Genomic DNA, 25,579 nt, shown 5'->3' on the forward strand with positions numbered 1-25,579 from the left:
TCTATAAGACAACTGACCTGGACTTAGCAAATATATTTATGGGTAAAATGCCCTGACATTTAAAATTTACTTTAAATGACTTAGGGAGGGAAAAGTGTAAGCGTGCATGCATCTGTGTGTGCACGTGACAGAGAGAAAAAGAGAGAGAGAGAGAGAAGTGGAGGGAGAAAAACCAAATGTTTCAAAATGTTAAAAACTGGTGAATCTATGTTAAAAAAAAAAAAAGAACATAAGCATTCAATATACAATATACCTTCAACTTTTCTGTAGGTTTATAATTTTTCAAAATAAGAGTGCTCGCTTCGGCAGCACATATACTATAATTTTTCAAAACAAGAAATCAAGAGGAAATGTGTATTATAAATCAGCTTTAGAGAACAAAAATTTAACATCTTAAATGTAATAAACAGAAACTAGGTATCTCTAATACAACAAATGTGATTTTCTTGAACGTATTTTACTGTTCCCCATTTAAATTGATAAAAAAAATTACAGTATAGTTGCTCGAAATTCCTCTATGAAGCCTGAAGCTTCTAAATTAGTTAAGTAAAAGTAGCCCAATTCAATTGATAAAAAAGTTATCTAAGAGGCAAGAAAATATGTTGGATAACTCACAAACCCTACTGTACTGTACCCAGCTTAGAACTCCACATACTTCAAAATATGGCTTCAAGATGTTTCTTCTTTAACAGAATTTCTGTTAAATTTTAGTGAAAGAGGTATACATTTTTTGCTACATGGTAGACAGGCCATATGATTAGCAGACAATTCAACTTTTATCTCCAGTGAGATGATTTACCATAAAGAAAGCCACCAAAAGTTGTAAGCAGTCTGGATTCGTGTTTATTGAAGCCAGTAATTAGAGACATCTTCTCTTCCAGCACTAGAAAGCAAGGTTCCACATGACTGCATAACTGCATCCGGCTAGAGCCACACCCCTGGACTAAGGCTGGTGGGGGAATAATCTGCAGTCCTAATTTTAAGTTAAAAACACCAATAAACTTAGTATAGAGATGACAGTGAACTTTCACTTACAGCATCAACATTGTTAAGGTCATGATGTACAGAGCAGTCACTTTCAACTTTGTTAAACTAATAAAAAACAACAAAGTCTTCAGTTTAAATAGTGATTTTAAAATGCCAATCCAAAAAAAAAAAAAAAAGTGCAAACAAAATTAAATAATTCTAGCAGCATACCCGTTGCATTTTTAGGAAAGACCAATTCATGGCCCTTATGGCCATATCTTCAAGGTTGGGCTTATTTCTTTGATTTTTCCATTTTAAAGACAAACAGCAGATGTAACCAGTATAATTATATATAAATAGTCATAAAATTGTCTTTAACAGTCTACCATACAAGTGTATTCTGCAAATAAAATGAGTTTTACTTTAAAAAGTAAAGGCTGTTTACTGTTCGGCCTTTGGTTCCACTGCTTGAAAACCCCGAAATAACAAAAAATATCTCCCCACCTCCCCCCCAAAAGAACCCTGCAGCTCCCCAAAGTTGGTAGACTTTGGCAACCACTGAGCACATGAAATTACACGCACCAGTGTCTTGTTACTAGGAGCATCCACTTGTCATGAGAAACTAAAAGTGATCTCCAAGAAACCTTCCCTCACAAGACAGGTGTCTTAGCATTTCATCATTTTATATTGACACAAAAGTGCTTTTCAGTTTAAATGACAAAAAAAATTTTTTTTAAAGAAAATTTTGCATTACAATTTGAAATCATACTGTATGCCCTGAGGGCATGTGCCTTTCTAATAATTCTTTCTTGTTTCTGAGGTCACTCATTTGCCCCCACCCTCACCCCAGCTGCTGTGGAGAGAGGGGTTAAGGGACCCATCATCAGTGTGGCCACAGCTGTATTTATTGGTCACTACACCACAGCTATCTTTATACAGTCAGTTTACTGTCATTATCTGGACGATCTAGTAATCGGAAGCCACAATACATTTAAAAACAAAAACTGAATTTAAAAAGGGGTGAAAAAGTGTATTTTTAACAATAAAACTGGCACAAGGAACATGTTTCTGTTTGTCGGAAAGGCAACTAAATACTCAGCTTTCTCCTTAACAGTGTTCAGACCTTTACAAAAAAAGCAATTCAAGACAGTCTTAGAGTCTTGTCTTGTTATATAACACAGGATATTAAGTTATGCCCAGTACTACGTTAGTGGTCAGTCAAATGTGGTATGTAAAAGTAATGACATTAGGGAAGTTATGCTCAGACACAGTACAACAAACATTCATATAAAAAAAAGTAAACTCCACATAAGTGAACTGTGGTTTTTTTCCCTTGGTTTGACAACAAATGTTTTATACATTATATTAATGGTAGTGTTTGCATTCAAATGTTCTGTCACGTATAAAATTAAAAGTGCCATTTCAAATCCACAGAAATCATTTCCAGAATGGTGGTATGACATGAAGATGTGTATGAAATTTGCCCTAAATGGAAACACTGAAACACTTATTTCCATAAGGAAAAAAAAAAAAAAAAAAGCTACACTTTATGAAAAACACAAACAAGAGAAATGTATCATTTCCATTTTCAATATAAAACATTCACACTTATTTGTCCATCTGATAGCACTAATCAGACCAGAGAGCTAGGACAAGACCCTTTTGCATCAATGGAACTCCATGAAGGTTTCCACAGACCGTAAGGCAGGGATTGGTGCAAGCCAATTCAGAGTGCAATTACATTACAAACCTCCCTCAAACTTTGCGTAGCACATTGCATTATGGTAAAATGAGAGGTTGGTTACCCATTCTCTATTAGTAGGCCAGCCTGTGGTAGTATAAAAAAATTTATTTTAATTTAAAAAACAAAGCAGGAGCTATTTAGAAAACAATTCAAAGTAAACTAACTTTGTAACTGCTGACTTTAAACACACCCCACAGTGACTGTCTGCCCTGATGCAAACCCGTGGAGCCCAGCACGTCCCACAAGACATGGCCTGGGCCACACACGTGACTGTGAGGCAGCCGCCATCTTCCCCACCCGTGTCAACTCCACCTGACTCAGGCACCCCCACACTCTACACATCTGTTTTAAGTTAAAGATGCATTCAGAACAAGTCTAATTCCCATTTTTCTTAGTGTTTAGTCTGGAAATGTTTCTGATTTTAAGCCTTAAAAATGATTACTCGACTTTCTACTGACCACACAGTATTTACTCACACTGCTCATCTCTGCCTTCCTCATCTCCTTCAACATTCGGCTTCCCCACCATCACTTCTCTCATTCCTCCTTTCAGCCTTTCTCTTTCCTGGATTTGCTGCTACTTAATCTGCTTCCCAAGAACAAGTGAATTTGCTAACACGCAACTGGTCAGACTAAGCACCCTCTGATCAATGATTTCCTGGTCTCATTTGCTCCACCCTGAAAGAAAGCAGGCCTTCTTCCTCTCATCGACCTTCCCTTCCACAAGAAGCCCAGCTGCACTTGCTTCCCACGGGAGAGCCGCATGCCTGAGAGTCCAAGGGTTATCCTTAACAAAGGGGTCTGACACGTAACCTTCCTAAATGTGCATTTCATACTCGGACGAGTCAATGAAGTATTTTTTAAGTTCATCTCCCCTGCCCCAAAAAACTGATAGCATGTGCCATATCAGAAAAATCCTTGTCTTAGCAGATCAATATACATAGTTATTTGGTCATTTTACATATGCACTTTTTAAGGAGGATCAGGCTTCATTTTCTGTTGAAGAGTTTGTTACCATGGAGTCTGGTTTTCGAGTCATTCTATCCAGTTCTTCCTGAACATTTGTCAACACAGTCTTTTGTCCTTTAAAAAAAAAAAAAAAAGTCAGCAGTGACGGGGGAAATTATTTTCCTAAAAGGAACATTTAAAATTACAGACTTCTGTAATCATTTGTGGCGATACCAACCTCCGTAAGAATAAAACCAAGTCTTTTTTCAGTGCAATGATTATAAGGAGATCCCCTAATTCAACCCTTCTCAATTCCAAACATCACAGGTCTGAGTTCCCCTGGATACATAACTGCCCCCTGCCTAGGGATGCCTTTGTGCCAAATATAAGGGCCTTTCTGAAAACACTCTTACTACCCAACTCCAACCCCATGCACTGTCATTACCTTCTTCTTAGAGGCGGTATGTGAGTTTCTGGTATACCAAAAACTACTTTCTGTGCCTCAGAACAGGTGTTTAGGTTTTGTTTTTAATTACAACACTCTAACTCACACTGGTAGTCCGGAAACACCATGTTTCAGTAAGAATATAAGACTAAAGCCAGACATTTCAATACTGCACAAAGTCAGTCCTCATATTCTTTTGTTATCAAATGCTAACTGAGGCCTGGAAATGACCCTTATCTCCTATCAGGGGATACCAGCCTGCAGCCTGGGCTACCAGACCCAACTGAGATTAAGAACCGAGGAGTCCCTGAAGGTCTGGCTGACCTAAGCATGGAGTGATCTCCTGTGGACCTCCTCTCATCTGAAAACACCAATTAGGGAAAATACTGTGTTAACATTTCTTATGGTCAACGGAAAAGTAAAAGCAAAAACCCTTATGGTCTCAAGCTTCCTGGCAAAGTGGGTAATTCCCAAGGAACTTGGCTCTTCTGTTTCAGGGGCCTTCAAGACAAAGACTTGCTCTACAGCCCACAAGGAAGGACAGCAGGGTGGGCTGCCACAGACAGGAGTATGTGTGACAAGTGGGGAGCTTCATGGAGGAGGAAAAGACGACCCTCCAGGGAGACAGGGAGGGGTCACAGGCTCCAGCTCATGGCAAGACTAGGCACAATGAACAAAAATCTTTATAAAGCATCACAGAATACTAAATATCATAAATAAAATATCCTCCCATGACCTCCCATGAATAGCTTGGACACCAGTCACATGTACAGTTTAGAATGTACCTCAATTCACCCAACAGTCAGTTCCTGAGAACCCAATGTACATAAATTGTACCTTAAATGTGCCAAGGAAACCTGCAAGCTAATAAGGTAATCCTACTGTAAAGTGTCCTGCTCCGTTTAAGGTGCGGAGGAGCTTACTTGCTTGGCTGCTCAGAACACGGAGGATCTACATGTCAGGTGAAGGCAGATGCTCCTGTCCACTCACGCCCCCACCCCCACCTCCAGTGCTGGTCAACCACAAGGATCAGAGATCTCCAAGGGCCCTTCGGTACCTGACTTCTTGGCTGTGCTCTGCACACCACTAGCACCAGGACTGCCAGGAGAACCTGTTTTTTTACTCAGCAGGCTGTTGAAGAAGCTGGCCAACACACCTTCACTTGCGGCATTATCTATGGAAACATTAAGAAAAAGAGCATCACGCCACTGGACGACCCAACACCACCACAAAACTAGTTTTCAGCTTGGAATTATCCATTTGGGGCTATCATCTTCCCTACACACTAAGCACATTCATTCACTATCACTCCTTATATACAGCCACTGTTAGCGTGATTAAGTGCAAACCTGTTTACATTTTCTGTTTAGGGACATAATATAACTCATGCTCCACATCATCTCCCCATCTACGAGGCAGTGTTTTTCAAAATTTTATAAGCTCCTTTTTAAAAGATTTTATTTATTTATTTGACAGAGAGAGAAAGCCCAAGTAGGCAGAGAGGCAGCCAGAGAGAGAGGGAGAAGCAGGCTCCCTGCTGAGTAGAGTCCCGACACGGGACTCGATCCCACCACCCTGAGATCATGACCTAAACTGAAGACAGAGGCTTAACGCACTGAGCCACCCAGGTGCCCCAGAAAATGACTTTTTTTTTTTTTTTTTTTAAAGATTTTGCTTATTTATTTGACAGACAGAGATCACAAGCAGGCAGAGAGAGAGAAGAGGAAGCAGGCTCCCTGCTGAGCAGAGAGCCTGATGCTAGGCTCGATCCCAGGACTCTGGGATCGTGACCTGAGCCGAAGGTAGAGGCTTTAACCCACTGAGTCACCTAGATGCCCCCCAAAATAACTTCTTATGTTGTGTTTCTCTCTGAAGGAACCCGCATGGCCTAACTGGGGTCTTAGAGGTCACTGATTCCAACAAAGGGACAGACCTTGGTCCCTGTCAACCGTGAGCCCCCTCCCTTTGAGCAAGAAAAAGGGGAAAGCAGCCCCTTCTTGGGAGAAGTGAACAGCCCAGCTGTCATGAGTGTCCACCTTTGAAACCCAGCCACCAAAGCCCTTCAGGGCTCAGGCCTAAGACTAAGCACTCTCCAGAGATAGGATACATACTTTTGATGTTGGGGTCCGGCTTCTTTACTGATGTGCCTGGGGAGGCGCTAGGTACACTGGCTGGCCCTCCCCGGCCCTGAGTTCTTGGGGAGCCAGAGGGTCCTCTTGCAGGGGATTCCTAAGTCCAAAACGAGCCCAAGTTACACAAAGGCATAAAAATAACAGGAAATAAATATCTCAAAAATGAAGACATTCTCTGCAGGATGTTTTTCAGTCTAGGGAGACAGGTGGCAGGACTGGGAGTTTGTTCCAGCTCAGTCTCTTTCTAGACTTTAGTTTCTCCTTAGAGAAGAGATATCAAGATCAAGGTAATAAAGCCTGCTCACTCTATTTCCCTGAGCTATATTCCTTCATCAGACATTTCCTGAGTCCTTATTATGTTCCTGGCCCTGGGCCTTCAGAGAAACCAAATTCCCTTGAAAATACAAAAACCCACACAAATACAGGCTCTTAGAAATAATGGCATGAAGTTTAAAGACACCTACAACACTGAGCCTTGACCCTGTTTAGTTTAAGGTACTCACAGAGGCTCTCGTAGGCGTGGCTGGCTGCTTGGCAAGGAGTGACTGCAAAGAGAGGGACATATTGGCCATTAACCAAGGCCTGCAGAGTGCACTGAAGAAACACTTCCAGAGCACTCTGCAGAAACACTTTCCAGTGTTCCACTAGAGGGCGCCATGAACAACCAAGCCATAGATTTTATATTATGCATGCAGAAAGTTTAAATTCAGCAGTTTGGTATATATTGAAAAAAAATAATCCAAGTAACCAGTTCTGGAGCTAAGGAAGCAAGGAGGGCACAGAAGAAGGGACCGGTTGGCAAAAGAACCATCAACACCCCAGCTCGCTGAGCTGCCTGCGCCATCAGGTGGACCCGTGAGACGGCTAAGAGACAGGTCTAACAATACTGCTAGTAAAACAGAAAGGTGAGACTGGGTTTCCATTCCAACTTTCAGCTTGGGGAAGTTACTCTCTTCACCTAAAAAACGGATATGTCAGCTCTCAAGGCTGTGTGGAGCAATGTAAAATAATGGAAGTGAGGTCAAGGCACTTGGTAAACTGTCAATACAGGAGGTATTATGTCAGGAAACCTAGTTTCCAGAGAGAAAGGTTATTTAAAATGATACTAAACTTCACACCGCTGAGAATCTGCAAGCAGGCAGTGGATCACCTGAGGCAAACAGTCTAACCCCTACTCTGTACCAATGCTAGAAATGGGAGGGAACAAGGAGACCTGGTTACAAGCCCGTTAATGCTGCAAGCTCTTTGTGATGGCCTCAGCCTCACCCCAGGGGGCTGGTATTTCACGCAGAAGGTCTCTGCTCTGGCCTCCCGGATTCTTCTTACCTGTTGTTTCATTAGGAACACCTGCTCATCCTCCGCTGCCAACTCTTTGTCATGGACTAGCTGTGAAGTAAAGTGACATACTCAATTGTGGTCACAGGGCAAGAACACTCAAACTACTATCAAAATTCTTAATGAAAGAAGAATCCTGGGCTCGGGTCTCAACATGGGACAATCCTGGGGAGAGTCTCTGCTGCAAATGCACCATTCTGTTTTTCCTAGTCTGGAACCAACTCTGTTCTAAGACCAGCCTTGGCATGTGGCCAACTGACATATTTAAGTCTGGCAGGTTCTAAACACATCCCAGATCAGGGCCTAATCCTAACCCTAACCCTGCAGGTCAGAGAAGCACAAGGATCTCCTAACAGTTATCCAGAGGCAGTGGTGGACTGTCAGGACTTAGTGGGAAACTTCAGCCCAACTCCATGTGGGCACTCCATCACTCATGCCCCACCACCTGGAGCCATTCACTTAACACCAGACTTGAGCTGACTTTTTTTTTTTTTTTAAAAGGCCCTTGGATTACTTTTTTCTTGCCCTGAAAGTAGTTCAATATGCAAAACATATTTTCCTTATAGGTTTCTTGTCTCACAAAACAAACAAAGAAACCTCCAACAAAACACAAACCCTACATCTCAAAAGTGACTGACATGGGTACCTTTCTCACAGGTGGTTTCACAATAAAATCTTCATATGCATCTTCTGGCTTCACAGTTGTGAAATTTTCATGTAAAATTGCTATTTTCTTTTCATTGTCCCAACCTGCAGGTCTAAAAGCAAGGAAATGGGGATTGATTTGCTTCTCCTGGGACTGTCTCACAGCACTTTAGACTTTAGAGCACATTCCAGGTTAGAGAGGGCTCTCAGATGAGAGCCTTTCCCACAAGATCTGATCTGTAGTTGCTGGGGCTGGCTTGTAGCTTGTGGCAGACAAGTCAACATTCAGTGCCAGCATAACCCATCAGCTTGACATCGCAGGTCCTACTCCAGACTGAGCTCATGGGCCCAATATCCAAGGAGCCAAAATGAGAGCTGATGAACTACACGTGCTGACCCACAGGAAGTGCTCAGAGCTTTCACACAGCTCCACCCAGAAGAGCAAGGACACAATGGGGCCTTACTCCGACAGCGGAGGATACAAAGAACAGCACAGGGGACAGAGCTCAGCATGAGACTGTTTGTCTTGGGCTTCAGTGCAGAGGAACTCTCTGAGAACTCTTCCGTTTTTTTTTTTTTTTATGGACTGCTTCATTAATGTTCCTGGTGTGGGAAGATACAGAGCAAAGGAGGGCACGAAGGCACCTACACTCACCTGGGCCCCAAAGCAAAGGGACACAAGCAGTCCTTGAGGCTCCTACATGGGTGCTGCCCTGAAGGATTTCGCTAAGCAGGATGGCACCCAGGTTCCATTAAGTTACGCTGCAGTAGCTTACATTCCCACCAGGCTCTCCTGGTGCAGCGTTGGTGGTATAGTGGTGAGCATAGCTGCCTTCCACCAGGCTCTCCTGAAGGAGCAACTGCAGAAAGCCCTACACAACATACTTTTGAACTCTACAAGCTGCACAAAATGGCACCTGACTGTTCTTGCAGGACTCCCTTTCCCCACATAACCCCTGCTTCACAGCTCTGTGACCAGACCGCGTTCTCAGCTCCACCCTGACTTCGCCAGCTTCCAAACAGCTAAACTCCCAACAGGATCAAAGACACAAAGGGACAAGGTGTGATCAAGATGCCACCAGGACCCAGGCGGCCTTTGGAAGCTGTGAGATGCTTCTCCTCTCCACAATAGCCCCAGTCCCCAATCCATCTTCCTGGGCTTCCTGTTCCTCAGGATCCCAAGTGATTTGGGCACTCACATACCACTCACTGAGCTTGTGTCTTTTTTGCCTGCCTGACTGCTCTGGACAACAATTCTCTAAAATCCATCTTGGGCTCTAGCTTCGCCATCCGTAAGCAGACCGAACTGGGCTCTCCCTGAATGTCCAGGAAGCAACCCTATTCAGTCCCCACAGCTCTTGGCTTTCACATCTTCAGCCTTCTCAGAAACTGTCCCTCCTGCCCCTCCACTCCTTCTGGCCTGCTTGGCACACACACTCAGCCTTCCGCCATCACCCCTCTGCCCTCCCCGCCACACCGCCTCCACTACCCCGTTACTGCCCCACCCTTGCCCTCTAGTCGTGTGTGCAGGGACAACATCTTGTTCATTTCAGCATCCTTAGCATAGAACCTGGGCATCTAGGAAGTGATCAGTAGTTCCTGAAGAACTGTAATTTCCAAGTCAAGAGAATATTTAAGCTTAAAACACCAATCTACTAGCACAAGTCCTCTCGGAGGCCATACAGCTTCAACATTCACTCATGCATCCAAAATGCTCATCATTCTCCAGGGACAGAAAGATACAAACTGGAGCAAACAGGTATCCAAATCTCTGCCCAAGACCATCAGCCCCAGTAGCTCCTAAAATATGAAATGCTAAAAACCCAGTAAATATTCAGTATAGCTGAAGTCCATGCCAACTAGGTCCACCAGTGAAGGTGCTCGCAATCTTCCCAGCCTATGGCAAAGAAATCAAATACTTCAATAGAAGAGATCAGGCTCCCCAAAGCCCAGTTCCCTACACTTCAACTCCCTCTTCCAGCCAGTATTCTATCAGAGCTGACACCAAGTGGCAAAAATGGCTAACTTAAGTTTTGGCACCTTGCTCTCAATGAAGAAAGGCAGCACCCCTGGTCTCACTTCACCTACTTCCCTCAGAGTAGAGGCAGAATGGGCAAGTCATCTGGAGAGGAGTTGGGCGTATCTATCCCCTGTGAGGTCCAGCCCAAGCACTTCACCCCAAGGCAGCAGAAAGCTGGCTGTGTACAACAGAAACAGAAGGAACCTCACTTGGAAGGATAAAATGCAAAGGGTAAATGTACTATAAAAAGAAGCATTTAAAACAAAAAAGGATTTGAAATAACCTATATGGAACTCACATAAAAACTGCATCCTTTTCCACAACTAAGGCAGGTGTGATAAAGTGGAAGCCATACGTTTTATGAACAATGTACTTATACAATAAGTCGAGGTTTTTCTCCTCCTTCACTGATGTGTAAATCAAGGCTGCTCCATCTAATCAATCTGCTTAAGGAAAACAAATTCATTGCAAAAAGATAAAGGCAAACATATGCAAGCATAATCCTCAAAGTACTACTCACAGGTGAATCAGTTTTTGATCAACACATGATCACTAGAAAGCATTAAAACTTATTAAAATTAAAAGAGTAATCATAACAGATGAACATGTCAAATGCATAGAGCATGTCAATGCTGGCAGACCATGCACTTCATTTAACACACAGACTGCTACCTTTTGATCCATCAGGCTGATGCCTAAGCAGTCAAGTTAATGGCTCTGAGGTTAGCCCAGAGAAACCACCTCAGCATATCCAAGGTACACAGACTCGTTCCTAGACAGATGTGCACACGGGATCCAATTTATCATTAAGCACATCAAAGACATGGGTGCCTAACATGTAGCAGCACCCTTCACTGAGCTGGACAAGATAAAAGGCCCAGAGGAAATGGTAGGGACCTATCCCTTGTCCCCATATTCCAGAGCACGGGTCCATAGTACCAACTGCTATTGTATTTTTATAGAAGTAAGACTCAAAAAGACTGCTGACACACTATCTCTCTCCAAGACAAAACACAACAAACATATGGGAAAACCTGTGTGGCATTGAAACCAATATTGTGTTGGGTAATTTACTTTTTCTGCAAAAAAGCAAAGTTTAAAAAGATTTCCAAGATATGACAAAAGTAGTTTGGTAGTAAGACTACCCATATCAGCTTTCTTCTTACTATGAAAGCCTTATTAAATGTACAGCAATTAAAAAAAAAATTGATGAAGGACACAAATTAGCACATCTCAAATTCCGATACAGTAAAATACAAAATTAGTAAAAAGATGTACATAATTTCGCCATGGCAGAAGACTTGTTCTGAATTCAGGATGTACTTGAGCTTTCGGAAGATGCCCCATCTGGACAACAGCCTGGCTTGGCAGGGAACGGGGAGTCTGTGCTCTGCTGCCCTGACACAGCGTTCCAAGGATACACTGGAGGCAGAACCTCCGTAGGTGTGACTGGATGAAGTCAAAGTGCTCGTCCCTGTAATCATGCTCCTTCTCCAGGACACTCACCGCATCACACTGCAGGGATGGCAGAAAGAGAAAGGAGTCATCTTTTTGCTTCTCTCCCTGCTGAGATGGGAATAGCATCATCTTTAAAGTTTCATAGTTCCAAAAAATAAAGCCAGAGCCAAAGGTCTAAGCATTAATTAGACAAGAGTCAAAAACAACTGGGAATTTTTTTCACCCTGGACCACAGTTTCCAGAGCTGTAAAGTGGGGACCGAACAGTCTGATCACCTCACAGTTGTTCTAAGAATTAAACACAGTCACATCAGGAAGCAGGCCGTGGGACATGGCTGTGCACTGCACACTCCATAGGACTCCTGTTTCACAGAATATACTGCAAATGGCACACTTTGTGACTGAGAAAAAGTACTTTTGAAACCCAAAATGCTGTGTGTGTTTTAAGTCTATTTATTTATTTAAATAATCCCTACATGCAATGTGGGGCTCAAACTCACAACCTGAAATCAAGAGCCCCAGAGTCTTCCGACTGAGCAAGTGAGGTGTCCAAAAACCCAAAACAACTTTATTTCTATCTGACTGAACTTTTCATTCAATGACTAAAAGTCATCATTCTATAGGGTAGAAGAAATTAAAACTTTGCATTCCCTTCCTTCTTTTTCTATTGAGTGTTATGTTCCTTTCTGAAAATCATCTAAAATCCAACAGATTTTATGAGACCAAAACCCTAGGCTCTTATTATTATTTTTTACCATCAACTTGGGCTAGACCAACTGGTTCACAGAGCCTTAAGAAAGCTGCTTTTAGTTTTAAGTTCGAATCACTCAATAAAGTAGACAGTGCTTCATGGAGAGATTAACTCAAACTATGAACAAACTGAATCGTGTCATGTTTCCAGCAACAACACTAAATGACAATATTCTCTAGCCTGGCCTATTCAATGTATCTTAATGAATCCCGAATTAGTACAATTCTCCCTTAGGAAGACACACAAGTAAAGCTCCTTAGTTTCTTTCAGACGGTGACTGTACACTGGCCAAACCCAGCCAGATTTACAACTCCCTGGCACATACCTTTGTGCATACCACCAACACTGGGATTCCCAGGTTATGAGTCAGCATATTGTCACCAAGAGGCAAGGCAACATTTTCTTCATCAGGACCTGATGTCAAAGGTCCTCTTCTCTGTGGGGAACCTTGACAACCTTCTTCAGGCTCAACATAGTCTTGAAAATCTTTCACAACTACAGATGAAAAATGGAAAAGAAAATCACACACAAATAAACACACATACCAGTTTTAGAAAACCAAAAAAGGCAGTGAAAAAAAAAAAAGCACAAAACATAAAGAGTCATGACACACTTCCCAACTCTGCTCTACTGTGGTATTCGGGATTTGGAGGTAGTGATGCAAAATCCCAATTCTGACACATTCAGTCTGAGTACTGTAACTTCAGAGCAGCAAAAACATACTCCTGGACATCTTGAAATAATAAAAATTAAAAAATTATTCAACTCTTAAATAGGATTTAATTTTTTTATTTACCTACTCTTTTTTAAAAGATTTTAAGTAATCTCTACACCCAATGTGGGGATCAAAGTCAACCACGACATCAAGAGTTGCATGCTCTACCAACTGAACCAGGCAGGTGCCCCTTAAATATGTTTTTAAAAATTTCTAAGCTCTTAATACCTTCTATTATGAAAAAAAGCCACATTTCTTAATATCTAATATTTTTTTAAAAATGAGACTAGTAAAACCATCTAAATTCCACAAGAACATGCTGTTTCCACTCAGCTGACACATGTCTGCACTAAGGAGTGAGGCCGGACTTGGCCAGCCCATCCACATCTCTTCATCACTCTCACTCTTGTGGACTCAATCTCATCTTTCAAAGATCCTGAGTCACTGTGCAATGCTGAACAACCAGTTCCCGCCTAACACACGAAGGAGTCAGCAGTATAACGTCCACTTCTTGGCACAGGCAGTCACTACTTCAGGCCAAGAGTGCAATCCCACAGGAGCGCCTTCAGGCTGAGAATGGTCCATGGCCCTGGTGAAGCTAAGTGAACACAAAGCTCACAGACCACAGCTTTTCATGGGTACTTCAAGGCTTACATGTCAGGCCAGAAAACAAGGATATGATACTTATAGCTACTTTGAGCTAGAACAGCAAATATGAAGCTCTATACCCTCTATACCCAACGGGACAAAAGGACCAAAATGCCTTTTAGTCTCATCCACAACATGCTCATTAAAAAAATGCAAATAAATGGATTAAAGAGAACCTAAACAGAGGTATACATACTACTTTCATCCACAGAACAGGTTTCAAACATTTTTTAAAATATTTTTTTAAAAAATTTTATTTATTTATTTGACAGACAAAGATCACAAGTAGGCAGAGAGCCAGGCAGAGAGAGGGGAGGAAGCAGGCTCCCTGCCAAGCAGAGAGGGTTCAATCCCAGAACCCTCGGATCATGACCTGAGCTGAAGGCAGAGGCTTTAACCCACTGAGCCACCCAGATGCCTGTTTCAAACATTTTTTAAGGGAGGCAGAGGCAAAGGGAGATGGAGAGGGAAAGAAGCTTTTAAGATTTTATTTGTCAGAGAGGGAGAGAGCACACATGCATACAAGCAGAAGGAGCAGTGCAGGCAAAGGGAGAAGCAGGCTCCCTGCTGAACAAGGAGTCTGATGTCGGACTCAAACCCAGGAGCCTCGGGGATCATCCCTTCCCTGATCCGAAGGCAAATGCTTAGCCAACTGAGTCACTCAGGTGTCCCACAATTTCTCCTCATTAAGCTCATTCATATAATTTCATTGTCAATATAAACAGTCAAGAGATCTTTACTATATTTCGAAAAAAAGACCATTGAAGGGTTTTCTGACGCACTCAGAATGACTGCTGATGGATTTTGAAGAAATCAAAGGTTCTCAAATTTTCTCCCTGAAAGCATTTTTTTTTTAGAAGATTGAATTTGGGCACCTGGGTGGCTCAGTGGGTTAAGCCTCTGCCTTTAGCTGAGGTCACGATCTCAGGGTCCTGGGGTCGAGTCCCGAGTCGGTCTCTCTGCTCAGCAGGGAGCTTGCTTCCTTTCTCTTTCTGCCTGCCTCTCTGCCTACTTGTGATCTCTCTCCGTCAAATAAATAAAATCTTAAAAAAAAATAAACAAACAAATAAATAAAAAGATTGTATTTATTTATTTGACAGAGAGAGATCACAAGCAGGCAGAACAGCAGGCAGGGGTGAGCAGAGAGCCCAATGCGGGGCTTGATTCCAGGACCCCGGGATCATGACCTGAGCCGAAGGTAGAGCCTTTAACCCACTGAGCCACCCAGATGCCCCCCCTGCATTTTAACAAATTTTCAAATCAATAGAAAATAAAATGCCTTAAGTCTGGGTAATACCTATGACTGCCCAACATCACGTAAGGCACTCAACCAGGAATCCCAAGAGAGTGAGCATGGCAGAGCCTAGAGCAAGTTACAGGTCAGCTAAGTGGCTATGGGAAGTGAGGCAGGGCTAGGGCAGCTCCAATGGTAAGCTCCAGGAAACTGCGTCACCCAGCGCCCTGCATGAACCGCTGTATTTTACGTATGCCAGGATGTAAAAATAGTTGGGAAGCCCGGGGTTAGACTGACTTAACTATGGCTATCCAGCAACTGTAGGAAACACACATGTTTTTAATAACTCAGCATTCTAGAAAGTAAGTTCTAGAAGGCAATGTAAGTGTCTATAACATAGAGGTTGGTGAAAAAGGAGGATAAAAACATACTGACCATGTAATTCAGGTAATAAAATGTGCATTTCCCTTAGGGTACACACATGCCACAGTATTAACAATTTCTCTCCAATGCTGGGATGGCCAGTATTTACAGTCTACCTGGGGGTCCCCCTTTAGCATTTCATGGGAGTGGGAAGGGGAAGGGGAAGGAGATCAGAGTGCTCTACCCTAGCTGTTGCCTCTCTCTCTCTCATCTTTTCCCTCCTACCTCATTGATCACCCACTGGTTCCACAATTCTGAAAACGTCCCACAGAGAGCACCTAATCTTTTTTCTCTATTTGATAAGCAAGGGAAGTCCCAGACATAAAGCAGGAAAGACTAACCTACACAAGCACCACCTTCTAGCAGCTCTGGGGTTGCTCTGCCCTCCCCCATCACCGCCAGTCAAACAGATGCCACAGACTCAGGGCTGCTGGGGAACAAAACCTGAAGGAATGGCCCACCATGGTGCAGCATTCCACACTGAGCAGACTGGAGGCTGGTGTTGGATTGGAACTAGGCTGGGTGCAGCCCTTTACTCGTTCAATACAAAACCTAGAGTCCAAATGATCTGCAAAGCAGGAATCTGATGAGCAAGATGGCTGACTGCTTTATGAAAACGTAACCTAAAGCCAGCACTAACAAAGGCACTCCTTCAACATGCAGCACAAAGGCATGACTACCATCCAAACATCTCAGAGGAAGGGCGGTGAAAACAACAGAGGCCTTCAGAAGGATAAGCAGAGTCAGGAGGCATGGACATGGTTCCAGTAATCGCTAGTTGCCAGCCTGTGTCCTCTCTTTCCTTCTTCCTTATAACCAAACCCAACCTTGAAACACCAGAACATATGGCCATTCAGAACTACATTTCCCAGCCTCCTTAGGAAGACGATAGACACGCACCCTTCAGCCCCTTTTTCTTCTTCCTCCATGTGCTGTCTGGAACACGGATGTGAAGGCTACAGCTCTAGTTGTCCAGAGGAAGAGAACCACACCCTAGAGATGACAAAGCAATAAGGAGAAGGAGCCAGAATTTCTAACCTTTGTCCCCAGAGCTGCTTTCCAAGCCGCAACTGCTTACCTCTGGATTTCATTTATAGGACAGAGAAATCAACTTGTCTTGTTTAAACCCATTATTTTGGGTTTTATGTCACAAGCAGCTGAAACTAATCCTAAGTGACAGACATCAATGACTAAGCACAAAATAAATTTAATAGTTCATGGGGCTACAAGCTCCCAGGAGCAGGCATCTTGTCTGCTGTGTGCATCTCTGCTGCCTAGAACAGACCCAGCACAAGACAAGACCCTTTTCCTATCTGGAAAAGAACACTATGCTTGGCTTGAGTTTACTTTTTTGTTTCAAAAGTATTCACAAGGTTGTAACACTAAGAAAACAGACTCAGAGACTGAAATCTTCAGGGTATTAACCCATTAATCTGGTAAGATGCTAAATGGGCAGTGAAAGACAAAGAGCTCTTCAGCCTCAGAACTATTCTAAGAAGTTGTCTTTAAGGTCTCTATTCCAGGGGAAAAAGAGGTATTATCTAGAAAGGTCAGTGGCTGAAGACAGATGAGCTAAGCTGCGTGCGTAACAACTGCTGTAGAACACATGCGGGTGACCTAGGAAACACACATGCATACAGCAAACCAAAGATTTAGATGTTAAACTCCCATTTTAGCTAGTGTGGGACAAGAACAAGGGGAATTCATGATAGGAAGACACACAGCCAGAGAGCTGATTTAGAAAGCACATCAAAATTTCTGAACCCATCCGCCAGTAAGTGTGAAGATCCTGTGTGCCATGCCCTAGAAGCCCTTATTAATTCACTAAAGGGAATGATGTCATCCTGTGGCAAAGAGCCAGGCTGAGCCCAGACTGCCCTGGCCAAGACTGCTGCTGCTGCACACGGCCACAGCCCCAGCCCCTGCCCCTCCCATTTCCCTGGCAAGTGGACAGAAGCTGATGTAAGTGCACAGAAGCAAGGGAAAGGAAAAATAAGCTTCTGAATCACAGTAAGGAAAAACAAAACAAAACAAAACAAAACACAACAAAACAAACTTCATTTAATTTGAAAGTTCCCTATTGTCAAAAGGACCTGGGTGTCTTAGTCTCAAAACAGCCTTTCATTTTAATGACAAAAAAATGACCTTCCTGGGACGCCTGGGTGGCTCAGTTGGCTAAGCGGCTGCCTTCGGCTCAGGTCATGATCCCAGCGTACTGGGATCGAGTCCCGTGTCAGGCTCTTTGCTCGGCAGGGAGCCTGCTTCTCCCTCTGCCTCTGCCTGCCATTCTGTCTGCCTGTGCTTGCTCTCTGCCCCCCCACCTCTGATAAATAAATAAAAAAATCTTAAAAAAAAAAAAAAATGACCTTCCTATTTCTAACTAAGATCATACTTGCTGAATCTCAAAATGAACTAAGGTAAAAGCTGAAAGACTTGTCTTTTGTAGGGCTTCCTTTAAGCCTGACAGTAAGAGAGTCCATGGGGCCTCAATGGAATCCCAGGGCAATGGACTCAAGCTGCAGATCCCACATTGTCTCCACAGCCACTGATGTTAACTCAGCAGCCAGAGTAACAGATAAATGAAAAGACCCACAGAACTGACTCAAATTTGAGAGGCAAGGAAAGAACCCTTATTTTAAAAGAGAACCAATAAAGAACAAGGAATATGGATTTGTTCTACTTTCTTCAACTGTGATGCTTGAGAATAAGACTACTTTAAAAACTTTTTGACTACTGAATTTACAAAAGCAATTCTGAAATAAATGGCCCTAACAAAACCACATACTCCATAACAGAAGCTTTGTAACCTCTCGACACTGAAAAGGAAGGTGGCTTGAACCACCCATAGACACTAGTTAATTTTCCAATTACGAAAATCCTATTGTACTTACACTTCCGTTCCAGTTCCCTCATTTCTTCTGGTGGAATTTTCATTTTATCAATGTGCTCACGTAAAACACTAGCCCATTTCTGTAGAGATTCCATCACGGTCCAAGGCCTAGACATGTCTGCGACAAAAATGACCAAGGTCTCTGGCAAGGATTCAGCGGAAACTGCAAACTTCAGCAAGCCTTTGTGGTATAGGTCTCCATCCAGAATCCACACATTGCAGCGTGTGTGATCTGAAAAAAGTAGTAAAGTTAAGTTACTACCTGACAAAAACCATCAGCACAGCTGGAAAAAACCCACATTAAGAACTTGAAGAGCACCTGGGTGGTTCAGTCAGTTAAGCAATTGCCCCCCGCTGAGGTCATGATCTTGGGGTCCTGGAATTGAGCCCTGCATCAGTGCATCATGCTCCCAGCTTAGTGGGGTCTGCTTTTTTCTCTCCCTCTACCCTCCCCCTGCTCTGCTGCTTGTGTGTGCTGTGAAATAAATAAATAAAATCTTGAAAAAAAAAAAAAAAGAGAAAACTTGAAGGTGACAGCCACAGAATTCCAGACAAAACCAAAAAGAAATCTTTTTTTTTTTTAAAGATTTTATTTATTCATTTGAGAGAGAAAGATCCCAAGTAGGCAGAAAGGCAGGCAAAGAGAGAGGAGGAAGCAGCCCCCCCACGGAGAAGAGAGCCCGATGCTGGGACCCTGGGATTATGACCCAAGCCGAAGGCAGAGGCTTTAACCCACTGAGCCACCCAGGCACCCCCCAAAAAGAAATCCTAATTGGAAAACAGCCCAAGTGCTCAGTGAGCAGTAACCCTTGGTCAAGAGGCCTGTTGAACTATCTACACTTTAAAATTTTTTTAACTACAATAATATGTTACGTCCACACCTAAAGAGATTCCAGCAATGTCTGAGGAATAAAGAGTGAAGGGCATTTTAGCTCTCAGTAAGAATCAAAAGATACATATAAAAGCAAAAATGTTCATTGGTCAACTGCACCACAGTCTACGTATTCCATTCTCAGCTATCAGCAAATCTATGGAGCAGTAATCTGTGCCGAACAGCCTGCGGTTAAACAAGCTCTTCTTGTCATGCACACTAAACAGGGAGTTCACATACTACAAACGGTGCCAAAGAGACAGGATCTTTGTGTTTAAATGCCAAGATAGGGGCGCCTGGGTGGCTCAGTGGGTGAGCCGCTGCCTTCGGCTCGGGTCATGGTCTCGGGGTTCTGGGATCGGGTCCCGCATCGGGCTCTCTGCTCGGCAGGGGGCCTGCTTCCTCCTCCTCTCTCTCTCTGCCTGCCTCTCTGCCTACTTGTGATCTCTGTCAAATGGATGGATAAAAAATCTTTAAAATAAATAAATAAATAAATGAATAAATAAATGAATAAATAAATAAATAAATGCCAAGGTAAAATTATTACATATAAAAACTGAGGTATGAATTATTGGATGCCTGGTGATATTAAGGAATTATTTTTGGTATAAGAAGAATATAGCTATGTTTTTAAAAATCCTCATCTTTTAGGGGCATCTGGCTGGCTCAGTCCGTTAAGCTTCTGCCTTTGGCTCAGGTCATGATCCCAGGGTCCCTGCTTGTGCTCTCACATTCTCTCTCAAATGAATAAAAAAATCTTAAAAAAAAAAAAAAAGTCCCTATTTTTACCATACATATGGAAGTATTTATAAACAAAATGATACAATGTCTAAAATTTGCTTCAACATAATCCAGTGTAGAGTGAAAGGAGAAGCAAGTTAGAGTATAGTTGAAATAAAATTGCTACAGAACTGTTTAAGGTAACTGTTCAAGGCAAATAACACATACACTGGATTTCATGATCCTAAGTCTATGTTGTACCTATTTTTAAAGGTTTTTCCATAATAAAAAGTTAAACATACACACAAATGTGCAACTACTGATATTTAATGAAGAACATGATTCCAAAATTATACCTGGATGATCAAACCACAGAAGATAAGTCTCCATAATGATAACCTACTTTAAAAAGTTTTTAGGTATCATTTTTGAGAAATATTTTTTCAGAAACGTGCCTGGAGTGAGAACTCCTACAACCAGTATCGTTTCACTATTTTCTTTCCCAACAAACTCCAAAATACACTCTAAAAACCCATGTTCTGTTAACTATCCTTTTTTGTGTTAACTGATTCATTAAAACAAATGCTGTTCAAAATGTTATATTCATGACTATTTCAACAGTATAAGCTATCTACATCTAACTAAACTTTCAAAATTCTAATACATTTTAGACAGTGGTTTTGGTTTGGGTTCTGTGGATGTCTTCAAAGATACTGCTCTGTACCTGAAGCCCACTGATTTTAATGCCTACCCCTCACCAGGCATGGTTCCTTTCTTTAGCTTCTCTTCCCACTGCCCACTACACATAATCACTCACTTACATGGAGATCATACACACCACATGTGATGTTAAACGAATGCCCAGAACCCTGGAGGCAGTGGTTCTCTGACACATCATGTCCCACCACAAACTAGGGATAAGCCAGAGACCATTTTCTCTACCTGTATGATGGTCTGCAAAAATGTATTATTTATAACCCACTCACATCAAACAATAAAAAAGACTATTGCTGAAAGATGTATAACTAACCACTGGTAAGGGCAACTCCTCCAATCAAAAAAAAGACCTGCAAGTAGGTGGCCTAAAAATGCCAGAGACCAGTAAATTCTTAAGGCAACCTTAAAGAATCTGAAATAAATGTTAACGGGTTCTTCAACTCAAAGGCAAGTGAATATTGGTTAATCTGATGCTTTGGTATGATATATATTTATATCATCTTGATATAATTAGCATTTCTACATTGCCACAAAGACTCAGAAAAATGCTACTATGAACATCTATTAAGCTGTTATTCTCTGAATCATACCAATTTCAAATTCTCCAGTAGGACATGGTAAAGTAAGTGTGCCCAAATCAGTCTGCCAAGCATTTCTCTCATAGAAAGGTCCAAAGCATTTATGCTTTTATTTTTCCCAAAGCTTTTAAGAACATCTTTTTTACTACCTTTATTTGAAACTTTACCTTCAATATCTCCTTTTAATTGGGGGCTACCCGGAACAATAGTTAATGGTCCCAATTCCTCATTTTTATTAACATACTCTAAAAAGGAAGGGTAGGGGCGCCTGGCCATCTCAGTCGGAACAGCATGAGACTCTTTTTTTTTTTTTTTAAAGATTTTATTTATTTATTTGACAGACAGAGATCACAAGTAGGCAGAGAGGCAGGCAGAGAGAGAGAGAGGAGGAAGCAGGCTCCCTGCTGAGCAGAGAACCCGATGCGGGGCTCGATCCCAGGACCCTGGGATCATGACCTGAGCCGAAGGCAGAGGCTTTAACCCACTAAGCCACCCAGGCGCCCCAAGCATGAGACTCTTAATCTTGGGGCTGTGAATTTGATGGTAGCAGAGATTACTTAAAGAAATAAACTTAAGAAAAAGACATATGTTTCATCTGTTCACCTGTGACTAACTCTCTTAGAACTAAACAGAAAACTAAAAAAAAAAAAGAACTAAACAGAAAACTGAGACTGACTAGACACATTACAGGAGCCACAACCGTGGAGTCTTGAGACATGCATAAGCCCCTTAACAGAGATCAACATTTCACTTACCATCTCGGTCCTCATCATGGACGCTGAGGTAGAGATACTCTAGGCCTCTTCCTTTTTTGCCATGCTCAGCTCCTTGAAGTTTAGTCATGAGGGTTGTTTTCCCAGAGCCATCTTCACCTACAAATGATATACATAAGAAGGCAAAGTGTGCCATTTATTCTAGGCAAGGATGGGGAGTCTTGACACTTACACAAGTGACAACTGAGAATTTCACACAAAGCCTGCTGCTGAGGTCTCACCTGCATTCATCATAAACAGAGCAGGCTTTGCTTTAAGAGTGGCTGAGGAGGATGGTGATAAAGGTGGCAAATTCTAAGATCTAAAATGACATTCTACTGCAGTCATCCTTATTTCACAGTCATTCCTTTATTACATGGACTAAGGCAGCCCCTCTCTACTATTTATAAGACATGCAGTGCTCGCTTCAGCAGCATATATACAATTTATAAGACACACATTTGAAGAAGCGAAAGTAAAGGTGGAGTCAGTTTCTCACAAAATAAACTTTTACTATAAGAAAAGCAAGAAATCTTCAAAATAAAATACAGTTAACCTTAAAGCCCAGGAACTTTGAACTAGAAAAAAAAGTCTGATCCTGCCTCATCATCATGAAGAATAGAAGCTATTATTCACTTCTGATTTTAGTACCTCTCTTTCATAAGCCATCCTGAAGGCTAGGAAACCGGTGAAAATAATTACAGACCTAAGCAGAACTCATGGGCAGAGTCTCAGTAATTATCAAGCACCTCCTCATTCCCCTCCCACCAACTAACAACCACCCCCACCCCCGAAAAAGAAACCTTAAACATTAAAACAAACCACCACCCAGAAACATTACTAAGCACCCCTGGGATTTAATAATATGGCATTACAGGACATGAGAATGGAGAGGCATTCCACAGATCAAAGGCCTCCTCTCCATCCCCCATGCCACTACCCCATTCAGATACTCCACATTCCATCTGGGCCATGGTGAACACTTCACAGCCTGACATCAATACCTGCTCATTTTTGCCACCAGCAACTCTGCTCCCAGAATTCCCTTTCTAAAGCACAGATCTGGTGACCTTGATGCAGCATTTAATGAAGATCTCTGAAGGTCCTCTATTACCTTCTGTAGTGACCATCACCTAAAAACCATAAACAACTCTCAAACACACTGAGAAAGCCACCCTAACAGTGATCGCCAGGAGGATGAGGATGGAGGAGAAACAAAAGACCCTCGAGAGTCAGGGGCCTCCAGTAAAAAGCATCAACTCTTCAGTCTTCCAAATCTGCCCCAACTTACTTCATCCATCACCTTCCACAAGGAGCTTCTGGCAGCTTTCAACCCCCTACACCCTCCTGTCACCTCTGTGTTCCTGCAAACACTAACCCTCTGTGCCCCTGCATGTTGACATCCTTCAAAACACCTGACCCCAAAACATCAAACAATGTGATGCTCCCGCAATAATCTTGCTATGCCAATATGGTGTAGCACAATTATCAACACGTTAGTCTCTCATTAACCCGAGGTTCTCATGCAAAGTCTGAAGGATGTCTGTGCTGCTCCGTGCCCAGCCTACAGGAACCACTCAATCAATGGGTTCTCTGGATGAATGAACCTGACCAAACCCCCTCACTTGTAGAAGGAACGGAGACCAGACACACTAACAGACGTGACCCAGGTAACCCAGTAGTAAGGGCTGGAATAATGCAGCGAAGTCCCTAGTAAGGACTCCAAGACCTACTGTCGTCCAACTGTCCACACTACTCATGAAGATGAAGGATTGCCCCGGTGTCATCTCTAGCCCTGACCCCAAGTCACCTCGTTCCCCCACCCCCTTCCCCGAACCTTCTCATATTCTCTCCCCCGTCCCTACACCAGCAATTTGGTGAACTTCGAGGCTATGAAGGCAGGAAATCAGAGGCATTTAAAGCAAGGTTGATGTTGCTGCAAGTGACTAAGGAATGTGCCGGCAACTCCATGCCAGCATCACTCGACTCTCCAAAAGAGATATCCCATGCTCAGGCAAGTGGACTTGGCCACGCTCCGGCTGTGCAGCCAGGATCTCCAGCCCTCCCGGGCGAGGCAGGCCGCGCGGGCCGACGGGAGGTGAGAGAGAGGCTGGGACCTGTGAGAGGGGCGCCCATCTCGCCCACCCCAGCTCCCCGGGCAACGCCCCGCCTCCGGCGCTCACCGAAGACCAAGATGTTCTTGCCGGACGGCAGCTTGGACCTAGCGCGGGTGGACACCTCGCTCAGGATCGAGGACCTGTGGGGACAACAGCGGAGCGGTCAGCCCCGGGGCTAGACTGGACCCGACTGGACCTGCTCTGCCCGCGACGGCCCGTCAGACTGTCCGACGGTCCAGCCCAGTCCGGCCGGCTCCCCGCCCGGCCGCGCCCTCCCCGGCCCAGCCAGCTCAGCTCGGCCGCCTCGCGGTCTTACCATAGGCTCTGGCCCTCTTCCTCCTCACTGGTTAGGTCGCCGGCGGCCGCCACCGCGGGCCCGTTCGGGCCCAGCAGCAGCTTCTTCTCCACCCCCACCGGCGCCATCTTGCCAACTGCAGCCACAAAGAGGGCCCTCCCCCGGGCCCGCCGAGGACCCGCGAGGACCCTGGCCGGGCCGCCCGCAGCTCGCCGCCCCCCCGAGCCACACCTCACGCCACCCGCCCTGCAGGGTCCACGCCGCCCACCGCGCCCCGTCGGGCCCACGATGTCCGCAAGCTCCCACAGGACTGTGAGACCGCGGCCGTGGGGGAAGGTGGGCGGCGGTCAGGCGGCCGCCGGGACAGCCATGCGCAGAGAGGCGACGGCGGCTGCAGGGGGAGCCGCCCGGACGGAGGGAGCGCGGGCGGCCTCTGCTGGCCAAGGGGCGCAGCGATATACTGCCTGGTGCAATCGCCCAGCAGGACTATCGAGGTGCGCCGTCGGGGGTCAGGAAGCCAAGTGGGCTGGCGCGAAAAGCTCAGGATTTGGAGTGAGACCAATGCACGACAGCGCCATTTATCTGGCTCTTACCTGTGCCACAGTCACACATTATCTCACTGAATCGTATCTAAACCCTTGCACAGATGAGGAACCTGAAGCCTGGAAAACTTAAGAAACCTGCCCAAGGACCGCAATGCCCCAAGACAGCATCCCAATACTTCAATCTTACGCACTGAGATTAAACTATTATATCATGAACTTTGCCCAATTCTCACCAAGCCCCGCATTGAAAGATGGACCTTAAACTAGACGCTCAACTCCTCATAAATATCCTACTTTCAACTCCTCTTTCCTTGACCCTATTAAAACTGCGAGATAGTGATCTTTTCCACAGTAAACAATACACTTGCTACTAACGGGTTGGTTTTTTTTTTTAAGATTTTATTTATTTATTGGACAGACAGAGATTACAAGTAGGCAGAGAGGCAGGCAGAGAATGGAGGAAGCAGGCTCCCCGCTGGGCGGAGAGCCCGGCGTGGGGCTCAATCACAGGACTCTGGGATCATGACCTGAGCCGAAGGCAGAGGCTTTAACCCACTGAGCCACCCAGGCGCCCCACGGATTTTTTTTTTTTTAATTGTATTTCCAGGGAGCTAGCATTTCACACCAGAAAC

The 25,579-nt window shown here is 43.9% G+C and overlaps 1 protein-coding gene across 2 annotated transcripts; it reads right to left on the reverse strand.

Moving 5' to 3' along the window:
* Positions 1–820: 820 nt before the first annotated feature.
* Positions 821–24,798, reverse strand: DYNC1LI2 (dynein cytoplasmic 1 light intermediate chain 2). 2 transcript variants are annotated; one of them, XM_032326622.1, is made up of 13 exons: positions 24,424–24,796; positions 24,174–24,247; positions 21,994–22,110; positions 18,354–18,584; positions 12,768–12,937; positions 11,656–11,749; positions 10,533–10,668; positions 8,216–8,327; positions 7,561–7,620; positions 6,738–6,779; positions 6,214–6,331; positions 5,160–5,276; positions 821–3,792 (listed from the first exon to the last, which is right to left on the reverse strand). In XM_032326622.1, the coding sequence occupies exons 1-13, from the start codon at positions 24,528–24,530 to the stop codon at positions 3,692–3,694; spliced, it is 1,479 nt and encodes a 492-aa protein (XP_032182513.1). In that variant the 5' UTR covers positions 24,531–24,796; the 3' UTR covers positions 821–3,691. The 2 variants fall into 2 exon arrangements, with proteins under 2 accessions (XP_032182513.1, XP_032182515.1); XM_032326624.1 differs by lacking the exon at positions 6,738–6,779 and having other exon boundaries at positions 24,424–24,798.
* Between the last annotated feature and the right edge of the window lie 781 nt (positions 24,799–25,579).

The sequence above is a fragment of the Mustela erminea genome, chromosome 19 (assembly GCF_009829155.1).
Source record: "Mustela erminea isolate mMusErm1 chromosome 19, mMusErm1.Pri, whole genome shotgun sequence".
In the NCBI taxonomy this organism is placed as follows: domain Eukaryota; kingdom Metazoa; phylum Chordata; class Mammalia; order Carnivora; family Mustelidae; genus Mustela; species Mustela erminea.

Coding starts and splice junctions, on each gene's coding strand:
- DYNC1LI2 (XM_032326622.1), bottom strand. CDS start 24,530: ATGGCGCCGGTGGGGGTGGAGAAGAAGCTGCTGCTGGGCCCGAACGGG. Junction 24,248..24,423: donor GAAGAGGGCCAGAGCCTATG/GTAAGACCGCGA, acceptor TTGTCCCCACAG/GTCCTCGATCCTGAGCGAGG. Junction 12,938..18,353: donor GAGGGAACTGGAACGGAAGT/GTAAGTACAATA, acceptor TTTCATCTGTAG/TTGTGAAAGATTTTCAAGAC.